The 19,010-nt window shown below is 37.9% G+C and overlaps 1 protein-coding gene across 1 annotated transcript in view; it reads right to left on the reverse strand.

Moving 5' to 3' along the window:
• Positions 1 to 6,123: 6,123 nt before the first annotated feature.
• The window catches only part of LOC132362970 (zinc finger protein 791-like), a 64,132-nt gene continuing 51,245 nt past the window's right edge, over positions 6,124 to 19,010 (reverse strand). The window contains exon 5 of the mRNA XM_059918211.1: positions 6,124 to 10,947. Within this exon, the coding sequence (XP_059774194.1) occupies positions 10,142 to 10,947 (806 nt within the window). The 3' untranslated portion in view covers positions 6,124 to 10,141. The remainder of the gene's footprint in view (positions 10,948 to 19,010) is intronic.

Raw genomic sequence — 19,010 nt, forward strand, 5'->3', positions numbered from 1 at the left:
GCCCCGCCCACCTGCCTCACCGGCCTCCTGGTTGGACAGATTCCAATACCCCGCCCCTCGTGCCTGAGCGACAAGCTGGGGGAGGTGGGATGGGACCTGTCCCCACTTGGCACTTTTGTTTTGTAAGAGAACTTTTTCCTGGCCTGGGATTGCCTCTGATGTCTTCCGCAGCTCCTCCTGCACTGGAATTCCTGATTCAGTTTGAAGAAGGAGCCAGTACAGATAAGAAGATGGCCCAGGCCAGACCTGCCTGGAAAAAGAAGGTTTTACGTCCTCCAGGGCTCAAGGGCTTGGTGTAAGGCTGTGTGGCCAGGCATGGAACTGTGCTTGTTGTTAAGAAACGCAGACACTTAAATGTGAACTCACCATCTGTAATAAAGGGGCTGACTCCATTTTCATCTTTCGTCCTTGACAGCGCTGAGGCTTCCACCCGTCCCTGCCCCATCCCTGCTCATTAGGTACTTAAGCTAAAGAATCCCAGAGCACTCGGCTCTGGTAGGAGGTCTGAATCACTCAGCGCTAGCTGGGTGGCTGGACAAATCTCTGTCAAACCACAAGCTATGAAGTGTGTGCATTAACTTCTCAGGTGTACATTCCACACTGGAAAAGACATTTTTTTTAGATCAGTGTTCCCTCTGTGCCTAGAAAACTTTGAAATGTCAACAGCTGTAATATATATGAGGCAATTATACGCATATTTCCACTGATAGAAGAAAAACAATAAGTTATACGTAAAATTGGAATATGCCTGGAAACTCTTCCTGCCCACCCCCATTTTTTTTGAAGTATAACTGACTAATAAAATTACATTTAAGGATTGGAACATGATGATCTGATACACTTATGTTGTATTGTATAATTGAAACTTCCTAAGAGAGTGGATCTTAAGCATTCTGACCACACAAACAAAAATAAAGGTAACTAACTGAAGAGATGGATGTATTAAGTAACCTGTAAACTCTTACATTCCCCGGAGACTGCATTGCAAAACTCTTTTCCATTACAAAACATTTCATGCATTGATTTATTTGAACAGCTTTATTGAGATGTATTACACTTATTGTATAATAGAAGGCACCCATTAAGTGACACTTTGGGACTTCCCTGGCGGTCCAGTAGTTGGGACTCTGCCCTTCCACTGCAGGGGGCACGGGTTCCATCCCTGGTCAGGGAACTAAGATCCCCCATGCCGCGTGGCAAAAATAAATAAATAAATAGGAGTCTACATTTTAAAGATTTCAGTATATTTGTAGATACGTGCAATCGTCACCACCGTCAATTTTTGAAGATTTTTGTCAATTTAAAAAATAACTCCTCTGCTCTTTAGCTATCACTGCTCACCTTCCCATCCTCCTCCTCCAATCCCTAGCCTTAGAAAATCACTAATCTACTTTCCAGTTCCCTATTATGATCTTTCATGTGAAAAGAATTATATAATACATGGTCTTTTGAATGACTTCAGTCACTCAGCATAATTTTTTCAAGGGAGAACTATGTATCAATATTTCCATTGTTTTATGTCATAATAATATTCCATTGATTTGATATTATTATTATTAAACACAATTTATCTATTCATCCCTTAATAGACATTTGGATTGTTGCTACTTTTTGGCTACTATGAATCATATTGCTATAATATTTATGTGTAAGTGTGGTCAAGCATGATTTCCTTTTTCTTGATCATATATCTAGAAGTGGGATTGATGGGTCATATTATAATTCTAGGTTTAATATTTGAGGATCTTCCAGACCCTTTCCTAGAGTGCCTACTCCATTTTATCTTCATTCCACCCATGTATGAGAATCCAAATTTCTCCCGGTATCCTTGACACATTTTGATTCTAGCCATCCTAGCTGCTGTCAAGGGTGGTATCCCATTGTGGTTTTGATTTGCATCTCCTTGATGGCTAATGATGTCCAGAACTTTCTCATATGTTCTTTAGACCATTTGTCTATTTTACTTGGAAAAATGTGAATTCAGATCTTCTGTCATATTTAAATTGTGTTATTTGACTTTTTATAATTAATTTAGAAGAGATCTTTACATGTTTTCAACACAAGTTCCCTTTCAGATATATGATTTGCAAAATTTTCTTCCATTCTAAGGGTTATGTTTTCACTCTCTTGCCTTAAAATTTTACCTTTAATTGTGGTAATATGCACATACCATAAAATTGACATTTTCACCATTTTTAAGTGTGAAATATATTGACAGTATGAAATATATTGACACCGGGAAACCAATCCGCAGAACTATTTTCATCTTCCAAATCCAAAATTCTATACCCATGTTGACCTAAAGAAATAGACTGCCAGTTATTTCTCCAGCAAATTATGGGTTTATCCAGGATGAGCAAAGAATTGCAAATTAGGGTCTGCAACCTTGGCAAGCCAATGCATGTTCTCATGCAGGAAGGAGAGGAGGATTTTTTTTTTTTAATTTTACTTAAGTGTAGTGGATTTACAATGTTGTGTTAATTTCTGCTGTACAGCAAAGTGACTCAGTTATACACATATAGACATTCTTTTTTTTAATATTCTTTTCCATTATCGTTTATCACAGGATATTGAATAGAGTTCCCTGTGCTACATAGTAGGACCTTGTTGTGAGAGGAGGATTATTTTAAAGAAGGGAAAAGGATGTTGGGAGGGCTATAGTAAACAAAGAGAGATCTGAGAAATTGAGAATTCAAAGTATGGTGGCTTTGCCACAGATAGGAAATTTTAAAAATTAAAAAAAAAAAAGAAGAAGAAAAAAAGAAAGAAAATAACAAAAATGCTCTCACATGCTAGGAGAATGTTAAGCTCTCCGGAACTATAATTACTATGTGTGCAACCCTTCCTTCCACCAACTTGGGATCCTTCTTAGGAAGAACTGGAAGGACGGGGAAGGACACCCGGTACAACGAGCCTTTCTTGGAACCCACTCTGAAGTTAGAAAACACCCTCTAGGGCTACACCTGCCCTCATGTCATTCACATAACTGTTGAAAATGTGATAGGGCTTCCCAGTGGGCATCTGCCTCTGATTAGACTTTCTTGAATTGTATCCTGGGAATGCTGTGGTCTGAAACATAAAGGTACAACTAACAGATCTTCCCAAATCAGATCTGCCTACACGTATCCTTATCTAATCCTTGGGCATGCACTTTATGTCTACCCAGGGCGGGTCTTGAAGCCATTTCCTGCTCTTAAGTTTCCTAGCTCAAGACTACTCTATGCCTGCTTGCTGGGAGACATGGGGATTTTTGGTTTTGGTTTTGGTTTTTTGGGGAAACATGTTTAAATGCAACACTGTCCCACTCTGGAAAATTTCTCTGTGTAACTCCAGGTGATGGTGAGGTGAAACAGTGGCAAAACCCAAAAACAAAGTAATAGGGCGCAGGTCACTCAGACACAATATTACCCGTTGTCACATAAACGTCAGTTCTGCACCAACAAGCACAGTTTCATAATAGTCTCAAAACCACCAATAATGTAAAAAAGAGACACCTTGCCTCGTCCTAGCGCTAGGAGTCCTTCAGGCGCCTGGCTGCCCTTAAATCACATTCCCCGAGGTCTGTGGCACATTCTACCCTGAGGTTAAAGCAGCACAAGCGCTGACCACTCCAGGCTCCCTCTCCCCAGTATCTACCTCCAGAGGGAGTTTGGCCCCTAGCTACGGAGGCATGTCCCTGCTGTTTTCTGGTACAAGAATCTCCCTAAAGATCTCCAGCCCTTTGGCTTGTGGGAAATGGCATCTCTGCCAGATCCTCCAAAGCCTGGGGCCTACCTGTGAACAACACCTACCTACCTGTTTATTCGCATGTCTCGTATTTTTGTTATAAAGTAGACATTTTAGGAAACATAATGTAGCAACTCTGGGTACTGGACCTATTCCTTCTGGGGATTTTTACTGTTATGTGCTTATTTATTTGTTCAGTGAGTGCCTGCACTATTTTAATGAAGCCTGTTCCCACTGTATTGAGAAGCCAGAGCTGGTATAGTGAATTAAGAATATGTAGATTATATGATCCTGCAGTCCCACTCCTGGGCTAATATCTGGACAAAACTATAATACAAAAAGATACATCCATCCGTATGTTACAGCAGCACTATTCACAATAGCCAAGACACGGAAACAGCCGAAACGTCCATCAACAGATAAATGGATAAAGAAGATGTGGTACATATATACAATGGAATACAACTCAGCCATAAAAAAGAATGAAATAATGCCATTTGCACAACATGGATGAATCTAGAGATTATCATACTAAGTGAAGTAAGTGAGCAAGAGACAGACAAATACCAGATGATATCACTTATATGTGGAATCTAAAATATGTCACAAATGAACTTATCTATGAAACAGAAACAGACTCACAGACATAGAGAACACACCTGTGGTTGCCAAGGGGGAGAGGGGAATGGGGATGGATGAATTGGGAGTTTAGAAATGGCCGATGCAAACTATTAAACATAGAATAGATAAACAACATCCTACTGTATAGCACAAGGTGCTGTATTCAATATCCTATGATAAACTATAATGGAAAAGAATATGAAAAAGAATATATGTATTTAACTGAATCACTTTGCTGTACAGCAGAAGTTAATACAACATTGCAAATCAACTATTTTTCAATAAAATTAATTTTAAAGAAAAGAGTACAGTCTTTCACAACAGGTTCTCTGACATATTTGTCATATCTTTCTCTTCCTAGCTTTCTATCGTCTCACAATTTATGTAAATTTATAGGCCTTGGTTATGTCATAAAGGAGATTATAAAAATACTACCTGGGATACTAAGAAGTGAATTTATGTATTTTATAACCCTGTCTCTAACAGTGATAAAAGATAAAATACAAAATCATAAAAATGACCAATAGGGACTTCATTGGTGGCACTGTGGTTAAGAATCCAGCTGCCAATGCAGGGGACACGGGTTCAAGCCCTGGTCTGGGAAGATCCCACATGCCGTGGAGCAACTAAGCCCGTGCACCACAACTACTGAGCCTGCACTCTAGAGCTCTCGAGCCACAACTACTGAAGCCCACGCGCCTAGAGCCCGTGCTCCGCAACAAGAGAAGTCACCACAATGAGAAGCCTGTGCACCACAACAAAGAGTAGCCCCCACTCGCAGCAACTAGAGAAAGCTCTCGCGCAGCAACAAAGACCCAACGTGGCCACAAATAAATAAATAAAATAATAAATAAATTTATTTAAAAATGACTAATAGTCTCCTCTTCTTACTAATATAACTGAATGATGCTTCTTACTAATTAAGTTTAGCTCCATGATGTTTTTGCCTTCAAGAAAATGTTTACAATCACCAATAATAAAATAAATTAAACCTCCTGAAAGCATTCAATAAAGAAAAACATCTTGCTGCCTTGAATAGCAATCAAATACTCTAACACAAGTGAAATTTCTGTAAGAAGTCCTTTTGAGCACCCTGTTACTGTTACACACCAGTCTTATAGGGTTTGCAATCATCCTTTTTTAAAATTTTTATTGAAATATAGTTGATGTATAATATTGTGTTAATTTCTCCTGTACAGCAAAGTGATTAAGTTATACATACATACTTTTTAATATTTTTTCCATTACAGTTTATTACAGGATATTGAATAGTTCCCTATGCTATACAGGAGGCCTTTGTTTATCTGCAATCCTTCTTAATAGAATTTATTTCACCCCAGTATGTTACTAGAGCTGTGACCTTATGGGTCCCTGACAAGACGGCACTGAAAAAAACCATGATTTAACTTCGCAGATAAGAATGAGTAACAAATGAGTTTCATGACAAAAACTGTAACAAAATAAGAAAATGGCCTGAGGATAAAGTAGCTGACCTTCCATTCACAGGATAAAACTGACTCATACTGGGACTTCCTGGTGGTACAGTGGCTAAGACTCCACGCTCTCAATGCAAGAGGCCCAGGTTCGATTCCTGGTCAGGGAACTACGAGATATGGCAACTACTAGTTCGCATACTGCAACCAAAGATCCAGCATGCCGCAACGAAGATCAAAGATCCTGCGTGCCTCAACTAAGACCCAGCACAGCAAAATATATAAATAAATATTGGGTTGGCCAAAAAGTTCCTTTGGTTTTTAAGTAAAAATGAAAGACACATTTTTCATTTTCACCAAAAACTTTATTGAACAGCATATTCACCATTTTGTTCCACTACCTTCTGCCATTTTTCTGGCAACTTCATAATTCCATCTTTCCAAAACTTTTTATCTTTTTGAGTAAAGAACTGTTCAAGGTGCCTTTCATACAGCCTTCCAGGGAATTGAAATTTTTTCCATTAAGAGAATTTTGTAAAGACCAAAATAAATGGAAATCCGAAGGTGCAATGTCTGGTGAATACAGCAGATGAATCAGAACTTCCCAGCCAAGCTGTAACAGTTTTTGCCTGGTCATCAAAGAAATATGCGGTCTTGCGTTATCCTGATGGAAGATTATGCGTTTTCTGTTGACTAATTCCGGATGCTTTATGTTGAGTGCTGCAGTCAGTTGGTCTAACTGCGAGCAGTACTTGTTGGAATTGATCGTTTGGTTTTCCAGAAGGAGCTCATAACAGAGGACTCCCTTCCAATCCCACCATATACACAACATCACCTTTTTTGGATGAAGACCAGCCTTTGGTGTGGTTGGTGGTGGCTTGTTTCACCTGCCCCACGATCTTTTCCGTTCCACATTATTGTACAGTATCCATTTTTCATCACCCATCACAATTTGTTTTAAAAATGGAACGTTTTCATTACATCTCAGTAGAGAATCACACGCAGAAGTACGATCAAGGTTTTTTTCACTTAACTTATGTGGAACTCAAACATCAAAGCGATTAACATAACCAAGCTGGTGCAAATGATTTTCAACACTTGATTTGGATATTTTGAGTATGTAGGCTATCTCCCACGTGGTATAACGTCGATTGCTCTCAATTAATGTCTCCATTTGATCGCTATCAACTTCAACTGGTCTACCCCAATGTGGAGCATCGTCCAGAGAGAAATCTCTAGCATGAAACTTGGTAAACGAATTTTGACAGGTTTGATCAGTCACAGCACCTTCTCCATACACTGCACAGATTTTTTTTTGCGTTTCAGTTGCGTTTTTGCCTTTCTTGAAATAATAAAGCATAACATGCCGAATATGTTACTTTTTTTCTTACATCACCAATATTAAAATGGCTACACAAAAATTCACCAATTTTGATTTTTTAAAAATGCTTATTGATATGAGAACTGCCACAATACAATCTAACAAAATTGTTTTGAATGAAGTTAAAGACAACTTAGTGCTACTAGACCATCACTTTTTTTTAATTTTTAAAAAAATTTATTTATTTTTGGCTGTGTTAGATATTTGTTGCTGCATGCAGGCTTTCTCTAGTTGCGGCGAGCAGGGGCTACTCTTCGTTGTGGTGCGCAGCCTTCTCATTGCAGTGGCTTCTCTTGTTGCAGAGCACAAGCTCTAGGCATGTGGGCTCAGTAGTTGTGGCTTGCGGGCTCTAGAGCACAGGCTCAGTAGTTGTGGCACATGGGCTTAGTTGCTCCACGGCATGTGAGATCTTCCCAGACCAGGGATCGAACCCATGTCCCCTGCATTGGCAGGCAGATTCTTATCCACCGTGCCACCAGGGAAGCCCTACTAGACCATCTTACGGAAAAAAATGAACAAACCTTTTGGCCAACCTAATAAATAAATATTTTTTAAAAACTTACTCATATTGCATAATGATTAAATGAAGAAAGTGGCAAGGTTTTTCTAAATATTCATACATAAAATGGGTACTTTAACATATTCTCTGAGGAAATGAAAAGTAACATTTGTTAGCTAATGAAAGCTTCAAAAAGAGTTGGTAAAATATTTGAAAAGACTACAAAAACTACTGTTTCACAAAAAATTCAAACAGCTTCAATCATGTAAAATAAAATACAATAAAAAACATGTTAGGGGACTATATTCAGCAACAAGTAACAGGAAACACCCATAGCCATCTTGACAGAAGGAGGTGCTTATTCTCACATGGAAACAATGGGTCACCGATGCCCCTGCACAATGCAGCAGAGAAACAAACTCCCATGTCATTCTTTTTGGCAGCACCATTGTGAATGTCGTGGTGAGTCAGGAACACATACTTACTAGTATTATTAACAACATAAAGTGTTTCCTACACATATTAGACACTATAAAGATATAATCCAGAGAGGAGTGGAATCAGAGACTATTACCAACCATAAAATACTGAAATAACTTTCGAAGTGGACACAAGAGGGCTTACAGAAAAAAGTCAAACTCTGATGGATCTTTGATGTGGAAGCTGTGAAGATATCAGGGGAAACTACATGTTTATTGGAAATCAAACATTTGTTGGGGGTGTTGAGGACACTCTTGACTACAAGGACACAGAGTCTTGAAAATAAGCTGGGAGATGGTGTCCTTGAAGCTCCTACGTATCTGCCTCTCTCCCAGTGTGGGGACTCCACTATCTGAAGAATGTCTTCTCTGCATCTGCTTTAAAATCACACACAGGTGAGCTGTTGGTGAATGCTAACATGGAACCACAAAGGGGATAGATTCTGGAAAGTCTAGGTTCTAATATCATGCACAGGCAAGATATCTCCAACTCCAGATTTTTTGTATTATCACAAGTCTCACAGTCTATTCAACAAATACCACTCAGAAGGAAACACAAAAAGCAAATAGGAAAAATCATAATTTACATAACAGTATACTCTTTGACATCCTAGTCATACATAAAATTTATTCCAAGTGTTTAATAGAATGGAAAATGGGAAAAGGCTCCTATAGGCACCACCACCAAAAAGGATCTTTCTCAGTAAAAAGGGTACAATATATACAATAGATTATAGACCTAGGAACTGCCACACAAAACTACTAGGAAATCCCAACAAATACCAAACTGCCATTTTTCAATGGCCCATTAACAGAGAATGAATAGAACATTATAAAAATTTAAGCCTCCCTGCATACTAGAAATACACTTAAATGCATCCATGAATCCAACAGGCTTCAGAAGTAAATAGAACAAAATAACTATCCGATTAAAGGAAAAATCACTACCTTTAAACGTTATGTACTATTGTTGAAAGACGAATTACAGAATGAATTCACATTAATATTCGTTTGTGAAATTAGTAGAAATCCACCATTGAAGGATACACTTGAAGAAGGATCCTGAGTAAACACAACATATTTATACTTTTTTTTTTTTTTTTTTGGCTGCATTGGGTCTTCGCTGCTGTACACGGGCTTTCTCTAGTTGTGGTGAGCGGGGGCTACTTTTCGTTGCAGTGTGCAGGCTTCTCATTGTGGCAGCTTCCCTTGTTGCGGAGCATGGGCTCTAGGCGCGTAGGCTTCAGTAGTTGTGGCACGTGGGCTCAGTAGTTGTGGCTCACGGGCTCTAGAGCGCAGGCTCAGTAGTTGTGGCACACAGGCTTAGTTGCTCTGCGGCATGTGGGATCTTCCAGGACTAGGGCTTGAACCCATGTACCCTGTATTGGCAGGCGGATTCTTAACCACTGCACCACCAGGGAAGTCCCATAAACTTTTAAAACAACTCTTTCTGGACTTCACTGGCAGTCCAGTGGTTAAGACTCTGCATTTCCACTGTACGGGGCACAGGTTTGATCCCTGGTTGGGGAACTAAGATCCCCCACATGCTGCACAGCCTGGCAAAAAATAAATAATAATAAACAAAAATTTAAAAAACTCTTTCATACTGAAGGTTTTCTGGAACATTAGGCATAGATTACTTTCCATCAAGTTATCTCATGTTACTTACATTTATACTTCTTTTCTATGGGAGTTTTTTTGTGTAATGATATCGACCAATTGAAGTGTTTCCCAGGCTGTTTACAAACAAGGTTTTATCTAGTAAATCCTTTTATGGTTTCATAAACTACTAAGATCAGAAAAGCCATTCCCACATTCGTCACATTTTATATGATTTCTGTCCAGTGTGCAGTCTCAGGTCTTTGAACGACTGAGAGGCAAATGAAGATTTCCCACATTCCTGTCATTGATAGGGTTTCTGTCCAGTGTGAATTCTTTCATGCACTTGAAAATATACGGAAGTGAAGGTTTTCCCTTCATTTTTACATTCATAGGGTTTTTCTCAAGTATGGGTCCTTCGATGTATTTTCAAAACCGCTGGATACCTATAACTTTTACCACATTGTTCACATTGATATGGTTTCTCTCCAGTGTGACTCCTTTCATGTGTTTTAAGAGAACTGGGATTAATGAATATTCTCTCACATTCTTTACATTTATAAGGTCCATCTCCAGTGTGTGTTATCATGTGTTTCTGAAGGGTTATTTTCCATGTGAAGGCTTTCCCACATTCCTTACATTCATAGGGTTTTTCTCCAGTGTGGATCCTTTCATGATTTCGAAGAGACCGGGCAGTATTCAATACTTTAGAACATGTTTTACACACATACGGTGTCTCTCCTGTGTGATGTCTTTTGTGTAGCTGTAAGGAACTGAAATGATTGAAGGCTTTACCACACTGCTTACATTCATAGAGTTTCTCTCCTCTGTGAATTCTTTCATGTATTTGAATAGTTTCAGGACTTTTAAAGGCTTTTCCACATTGTTTACATTGATAGGGTTTCTCTCCATTGTGACTGCTTTCATGCATTCGAAGACAACTGGGATAAATGAATGCTTTCTCACATTTCTGACATTTATAAGGTAAATCTCCAGTGTGAGTTACCATGTGTTTTCGAAAAGTTGTTTCCCACATGAAGGCTTTCCCACATTCCTTACATTCATAGGGTTTCTCCCCTGTGTGAGTTCTTTTGTGTAGTCGGAAGGATTTTTGATATCGAAAGACTTTTCCACATTGTCCACATGCATAGGGCTTCACTCCAGTGTGACTCCTTTCATGTGTTCTAAGAGAACTAGGAGAAATGAATGCTTTCCCACATTCTTTACATTTATACGCCTTCTCATGGTACTTTTGATACTCTCTTGGTTTGTCTTCAATGTGACATTTCATATGTCTATTAAAGGATGAATGATGCATGAAGACCTTTGCACATGCACTGCATTCCCATGGTTTTAAACCAGGAATTTTCTTCTTCAGATTGAGAGTTGGAATAAGGGTGAAGTTTTCTCCACAGAAACTATTGCCTTTACTTCCAGAGAGTCTCTCTACCATAGGACTTCTGTAAACGATGAGAAGAAGATTATTAACGATTTCTTTATTAAGAAATCATTTATTTATTGTATTTATTATGATTTATAGGAACAGTGAGGTTTTCTATCTTGTGTGAATTGTTAGAAGTTGAATAAACTGAATGCTCTGCAACAGGACTTCACCTTTTCTATTAAAAAGTGATATTCAAATATAGGGTTTATTGACTGCACATGAACTATATTGGAAACACAGAACATTTATATCACATTTAAGAAAATATTTTTGGGAGATATTTTCTGAGAATAACTAAATTTGAAGACCGGGCTATTTGTTTTTGTTTGCTTCTTTAAAATTTTCAGAATATACCATGATTCTCACAAGACAATGCTTTGAATTGTGGGTGTGACTTACCTTAATTTTCTCCCCTGGTTTTTGTACTGATCTTCAATGTCATGATCTTCCTGTTTTGTTTCTGAAATACAGACCCAGATAAATGATCCCAAAGTATTAGAAATGATAGAAAAATTATTGGATTTTAGGCCCATGATGAGCTCTGACCATGTCTAGTTTCCTTTCTTTCTTCTTCTCTTTTTTTGGTGGGGGCGGGTGCTGTGCAGTACGGCTTGCAGGATCTTAGTTTCCCGACTAGGGACTGAACTGGGGCCACAGCAGTGGTGAAAGCGCTGAGTCCTAACCACTGCACCGCCAGGGATTTCCCTTTGATCCCCACACCCGCTAGTTTCTTTACCAAAGTTTTCCCTTTCCACATTCCACATCTTTGAACAATATTGACAGGTAAGAAACACTTGTTCTCTAATTGACAAAGGGAGGAAATTTTTCATTCTTACCTACTGAGACCAGGTTCTGGAAGTTTTCCCACATCACATCTCTGTAGAGTTTCCTCTGTGAGGAATCCAGTAAAACCCACTCCTCCAGGGTGAAGTTCACAGCCACATCCTCAAAGGCCAATGAGTCCTAAAACACCCAAAATAGGGGCACACTGAGATGCATGAGACTGACAGAACTAGACACCCACACTCAATTTATAGGAAGGTTATGTACAATTCTGTTGTTTACAAAGAGTTATTCTATGACTTGATCATGAGAAACTTATTCTCCACACTTCCTCAATAATTTAACAGCATCATGAACAAATGGAAATTATTTACACATAACTTCTGTAGTCACAGTATCGCTTATATCACAATAATGGCAGAGCCCAGAGAATGAGAAATGCTTTATAAATGAAAGAAACATCATTTTAAGAACAACGATTTCTGCTGAAAAAATTCTTTCATCTTCTTCTTATGATCCACAAGTTACAGTACCCCATGAGGTAGAGGATCAAGATTGCATGAGGTTTTAATAAATAGACACACAGTGAAGAACTGGAAGCTTTTTTCTAGTCCTACCACCTAACATCAGAGGCCAGGTGACCTGCAGAAATCAAACTTTTAACAAAGCCCAGCTGGCCACACTGTCCCAAAGTCCTCCAGGACTTTAGAATAAATCACAATCACACACAGTTGCCTGAATATAGATATTCTTCTGCAGATGCACTGCCTTTAAGTTGTATAATGATTAGCACAGACTCTGTTTTTCCTTCCTCTCTACATATAATTTGATGCAGGTAGAAAGTTACTTCAAACTTAGAGCTCAGACATGGGGAAGAAGCATTAATATGTTAGAACACAAAATCCCTATACTCAAGTGCCTCAAGGCGCTTCCAGCCAAATTTTAGAACACACAGTGCAATTATATGCCCAAAAAACTCTTTCTCTTCACACCGTAACAGTATACTCTGGGTCTTACTGACCTCAAGGAACAGGTTAAGAGCTACAGTTTACAAGGGAGCTCACCAAAGTCCATAACACTTTGATGGTGAATTTTCCCATGATTATAAAATATGTAAGGGTTTCATCATTGGCTTCCTCCAAAAGAACATAAAGTCTCCATCCTGGAACTTCAGGAACAGGAGTTTTCCAAGCAGCCACTATTGCTACTGCTAAGTGAAAATCTAGCCTGGGATTTATGAAATTAGAAGTTGTGATTCTCCATCTCACAAGAAGAGAATGAAAAAGCTTGAAATAAACAAGTCCTCCCAGAGCCATGAGAGTACTGACTTCAAAGGGTAAACTGGTGTCCTAAAACTGGGAAAGAGAAAAGAAAGACATTTTTTAAATATGCCCCAAATATTCTGTTCTTAAGGCCTGTACCCAAAAAAACTGTTTCAATGTAGTCTAACACAAAGACAAAAAGGATCAAAAAAGATAGAACACAGTATCCATGAACCCTGGCATAACCTTCTTTAACAGAAGATTTAAGATACATATAATGAAAATAACAGAAGGAAAAGAGAGACAAATAATTAACAACCACTGAGATGTTCCTAATATTAATGATAGACAACACCCATAGATCCATGAGGCTCAGTGAGCAATAAAAATGAAAACACCTAAAATGGAGACCAAAGTATATTATATTTAAAGTAGAGAGAAAAACAAAGGTAAAGAAAATATATTGTAAGAAGCCAGAGGTATACCTTAGGTATAAAGAAATAAAGATTAGAATCAAACTGGACTTCTTTTCAGGAAAAAAAAAATTATTATTATATATATATATGTATATATGAAAGAACTAAGTGGATTGAAATATTTAAAGTTTTGAAATTAAAAAAAAAAAACCAGTGTCCTAGAATTCTGTTAGGAAGCACAATTATCCTTGAAAAATAAGAAAAAATAAGGCCATTTTGAGACAAAAATTGATGGAACTTGTCATTAGTATGCCAACTTTGAAAGACATTAAAATTCATCAGAAAGAATGTAAATTATGTAGGGGAATTAAAAGAGGAATAAATAAAGGTAAACATCTTTTATATTTCTTTTATAATAGATGACACTTTGTCTAAAATCATATTAGCAAGAATGACATTGATAATGATAACCTTGTGGATAAGTGAAATAAACGACAGCCATATCAATAGGAACAGAGGAGGGGAAATGGGAATAGTATGGTATGAGGTACCTGAACAACCACTGAAGGGGTACTGTGTTAAGTTGCAGACTGATATGGGTTAGTTCTAAATGTATACTGAAAACTCAAGGGCAACCACTAAAAAAGTTCTTTACAAAGGTATAGGCTAAGAATGGAAAAAAGGAAGAATCAGACAAAATGCTCAATTAAATCCAGAGAAGGTAGAAAAAAGAGAAAAGACAAATGAAAAAATAAGGGCAACAAATAGAAAGAGTAAAAAGTGTTAGATAGGGGCTTCCCTGGTGGCGCAGTGGTTGAGAATCTGCCTGCTAATGCAGGGGACACGGGTTCGAGCCCTAGTCTGGGAAGATCCCACATGCCACAGAGCAGCTGGGCCCGTGAGCCATAATTACTGAGCCTGCGCATCTGGAGCCTGTGCTCCGCAACAAGAGAGGCCGCGATAGTGAGAGGCCCACGCACCGCAATGAAGAGTGGCCCCCGCTTGCCACAACTAGAGAAAGCCCTTGCATGGAAACGAAGACCCAACACAGCCATAAATAAATAAATTTTTTTAAAAAAGTGTTAGATATTAATCCAACTGTATTAGTCACCATCTCAATCAACAATGGTCTCAATACAAATGAAAGAAAATTACAGTAATATCAGATTTACTTATTCATTTTTATTGAAGTATAGATGATTTACAAAGTTGTGTTAGGTTCTGGTGTACAGAAAAGTGATTCAGATATATATATATATATATATATATATATATATATATATACACACACACACACACACACACACACACACACACACACACACACACACATTCATATATATTCTTTTTCATATTCTTTTCCATTAAGGTTTTCTACAGGATTTTACAGTACCCTGTGCTATACAATAGGACCTTGTTGTTTATCTATTTTATATATAATAGCTTGTTTCTGCTAATTCCAAACTCCTAATTTATCTCCCTCCCATCCCCTTTCCCCTTTGGTAACCATAACTTTCATTTTGATGTCTGTGAGTCTGTTTTTGTTTTGAAAATAAGTTCATTTGTGACATATTTTAGATAACACATATAAGTGATATATGGTATTTCTCTTTCTCCATCTGACTTACTTCACATAGTATGATAATCTGTATGTCTATCCATGTTGCTGCAAATGGCATTATTTCACCTTTAATGGCTGAGTAGTATTCCACTGAATATATATACCACATCTTTTTTATCCATTCATCTGTTGATGGACATGTAGGTTGTTTCCATGTCTTGGCTGCTGTAAATAGTGCTGCTATGAACACTTGGGTGTCTGTATCATTTTGAATTAGAGTTTTCTCTGGATATATACCCAGGACTGGGATTGCTGGATGATATGGCAACTCTAGTGTTTTGGGGAACCTCAATACTGTTTTCCAAAGTAGATGCACCAATCTACATTCCTTCCAACAGTATAAAAGGGTTCCATTTTCTCCACACTCTCTCCAGCATTTGTTATTTGCAGACTTTTAATGATGGCCATTCTGACCAATGTGAGGTGGGTACCTCACTGCAGTTTTGATTTGCATTTCTCTAATAATTAGCAATGTTGAACATCTTTTCATGTGCCTATTGGCCATATGTATGTCTTCTTTGGAGATATGTCTATTTAGGTCTTCTGCCCATTTTTTATTGGGTTGTCTGTTTTCTGTTATTGGATAGTATGCGCTGTTTGTATATTTTAGAAATTAAGCCCCTGTTGGTCGCATCATTGACAAATATTTTCTCCTAGTACGTAGGTTGTCTTTTCATTTTGTTTATGGTTTCCTTTGCTGTGCAAAAGCTTATATGTTGATTAGGACCTGTTTGTTTATTTTTACTTTTATTTCTATTGCCTTGCCTTGGGAGACTGACCTGAGAAAAAATTGGTATAATTTATATCAGAGAATATTTTGTCTATGTTCTCTTCTATGAGTTTTATGATGTCATGTCTTACATTTAAGTCTTTAAGCCATTTCGAGTATATTTTTGTATATGGTGTGAGGGTGTGTTCTAACTTCATTGATTTACATGAGGCAGTCCAACTTTCCCAACACCACTTGCTGAAGAGACTGTCTTTCCCCATTGTATATTCTTGTCTCCTCTGTCAAAGATTAATTGACCACTGGTGTGTGGGTCTATTTCTGGCCTCTCTATTCTGTTCCATTGATTCTATATTTCTGTTTTTGTGGCAGTATCACACTGTTTTGACAACTGTAACTTTGTATTATTGTCTGAAATCTGGGAGGGTTATGCCTTTAGCTTTTTTCTTTTTCCTCAGAATTGCTTTGGCAATTCTGGGTCTTTTATAGTTCCATATACCTTTTTGGATTATTTGTTCTAGTTCTGTGAAAAATGTCATGAGTAATTTGATAGGGATCACATTAAATCTGTAGATTGCTTTGGGTACTATGGCCATTTTAACAAAAATAATTCCTCCAACCCAAGAGTATGGGTTAGCTTTCCATTTTTTTTAAAAAATAAATTTATTTATTTATTTATTTATTTATTTATTTTTGGCTGCATTGGGTCTTCGTTGCTGCACATGGGCTTTCTTTAGTTGTGTCGAGTGGGGGCTACTCTTTGTTGCAGTGTGCAGGCTTCTCATTGTGGCTGCTTCTCTTGTTGCGGAGCACAGGCTCTAGGCGCGCGGGCTCTAGAGTGCAGGCTCAGTAGTCGTGGTGCACTGGATAAGTTGTTCCATGGCATGTGGGATCTTCCTGGACCAGGGCTCGAACCCATGTCCCCTGCATTGGCAGGTGGATTCTTAACCATTGCACCACCAGGGAAGCCCAGCTTTCCATTTTTTGATTCAGTTCAATTTCCTTTATTGTTTTATGGTGCTCAACATATCTCTTTCACCTCCTTGGTCAGGTTTATTCCAAAGTATTTTATTTTTTTCGGTGCATACTGTTTTTTACTTTCCCTTTCTGATATCATAATATGTGATTTTTAAAATTACAATTATATGTTGTCTGCCAAAAACTCATTTTAAATATGAAGACACTGGTAGATGAGAAATAAAGCAATGGAGATAAATACACCATGCCAAAACTAACCAAAAGAATGCTGGCACTCGTATATGAATTTTAGACAATGCAGATTTCAGACCAAGGAAAACTCAGGGGTGGAAAGGACTTTACATAATGACAAAAAGGTCCATTCTGCAAGAAGGCATAACAATCCTTCAGTGTACATACATAGCAACCAAGCAGCAAAATACATAAGGCAAGACATGAAGAATGCAGGGAGGAATACATAAATCCATTATTATAGTCATACATCAACACCCCCTTATCATAAGCTGTATAGAACAGCAGGCAGAAAATCAGGAAGGATAGACTTGCTTTGAAGAGTACTATGAAATAACTAAATGTAATTGTAATCTAAAGAACAATTCATGCAACAGGAGCAGAATACACATTCTTCTCAAATTCATATGAAACATTTAACCAGACAGAACACTTTCTGGGACATAAAGCATACCTTAACAAATCTGAAAGAAGAAAAATCATACAAACTATGCTCCTAGAACTCAAAGGAATTCATCTAGCAATCAATACAAGCAAGAGATTTGGAAAAACCCCTAACACACAGAGATTCAACAACATATTTCTAAATAATACATGGGATCAAAGAAGAAATCTCAAGAGAAATTAAGATTTATTTTGAGCTAAATTGTGGCATGCAGCAAAAGCAGTGCCTACAGAGAAATTTATGCCATCATCAACTGGGAAAAAACAAAGGTCTGTAAACAACAATGCAAGCATCTACCTTAAGAAACAATAAAGAGAAGACCATATAATCACAAAATAAGCAAAATAAAATTATAAAAATCAGAAAGGAAATTAATGTAATTGTGGGTAATTGAAGGAGAAAAAAACTTTTAAGCTAGTTCTTTGACAAAATTAATAACACTGATAAACATCTAGTCAATATGCCTACAAGGGAAGACAGAGGGTAAAAGGAAACATGAGAAAAGAACAAAGGGGGAAATGAAAATTTCAAAGGATTTGGTAAAATCCAGCATCCATTTTTAATCACAAACAAGTAATAGAGGGAACTTCTACTTCCTGAAAAAGAACATATTCATGTATCCTGTAGGTAAATTCAAATATTTGGTCCCTAGGACATAATTATCTCTGTGAAACATCTTAAAGATTCTCCAACAACAGATAACTCTTGGAATTAAGAAGACATATCCTGGGCTTCCCTGGTGGCACAGTGGTTAAGAAGCTACCTGCCAATGCAGGGGACACAGGTTTGAGCCCTGGTCTGGGAAGATCCCACATGTCGTGGAGCAGCTAAGCCCGTGTGCCACAACTACTGAGCCTGTGCTCTAGAGCCCACGAGCCACAACTACTGAGCCAGCGTGCCACAACTACTGAAACCTGTACATCTAGAGCCCGTGCTCCACAACAAGAGAAGTCACCGCAATGAGAAGACCACACACCGCAACGAAGAGTAGCCCCCGCTCACCACAACTAGGGAGAAGCCCACGCACAGCAACGAAAACCCAAAGCAGCCAAATAAATAAATAAAATAAATAAATTTATTTTTTTTTTAAAAAGAAGACACATCTCAAGATTGAAAGATAATCAATAGTTTTCCTGTAGACCCACACTGAACTTGGACAAAGAAGGAAAGGCAATTCAAATGAAAAGAAAATCTTTTAAACAAATAGTGCTGTAAATAATGGATATTCACAAACACACACACAAACAAAGCAAATGTAAACATAGGACTTAACACGTTTTACAAAGAAAACCTCAAAACACATCACAGATCTAAATGTAAAATGCAAAAGTAATAAACTCCTCGAAAATATCATAGAAGGAAATC

The sequence above is a fragment of the Balaenoptera ricei genome, chromosome 3 (assembly GCF_028023285.1).
Source record: "Balaenoptera ricei isolate mBalRic1 chromosome 3, mBalRic1.hap2, whole genome shotgun sequence".
NCBI classification, from domain to species: domain Eukaryota; kingdom Metazoa; phylum Chordata; class Mammalia; order Artiodactyla; family Balaenopteridae; genus Balaenoptera; species Balaenoptera ricei.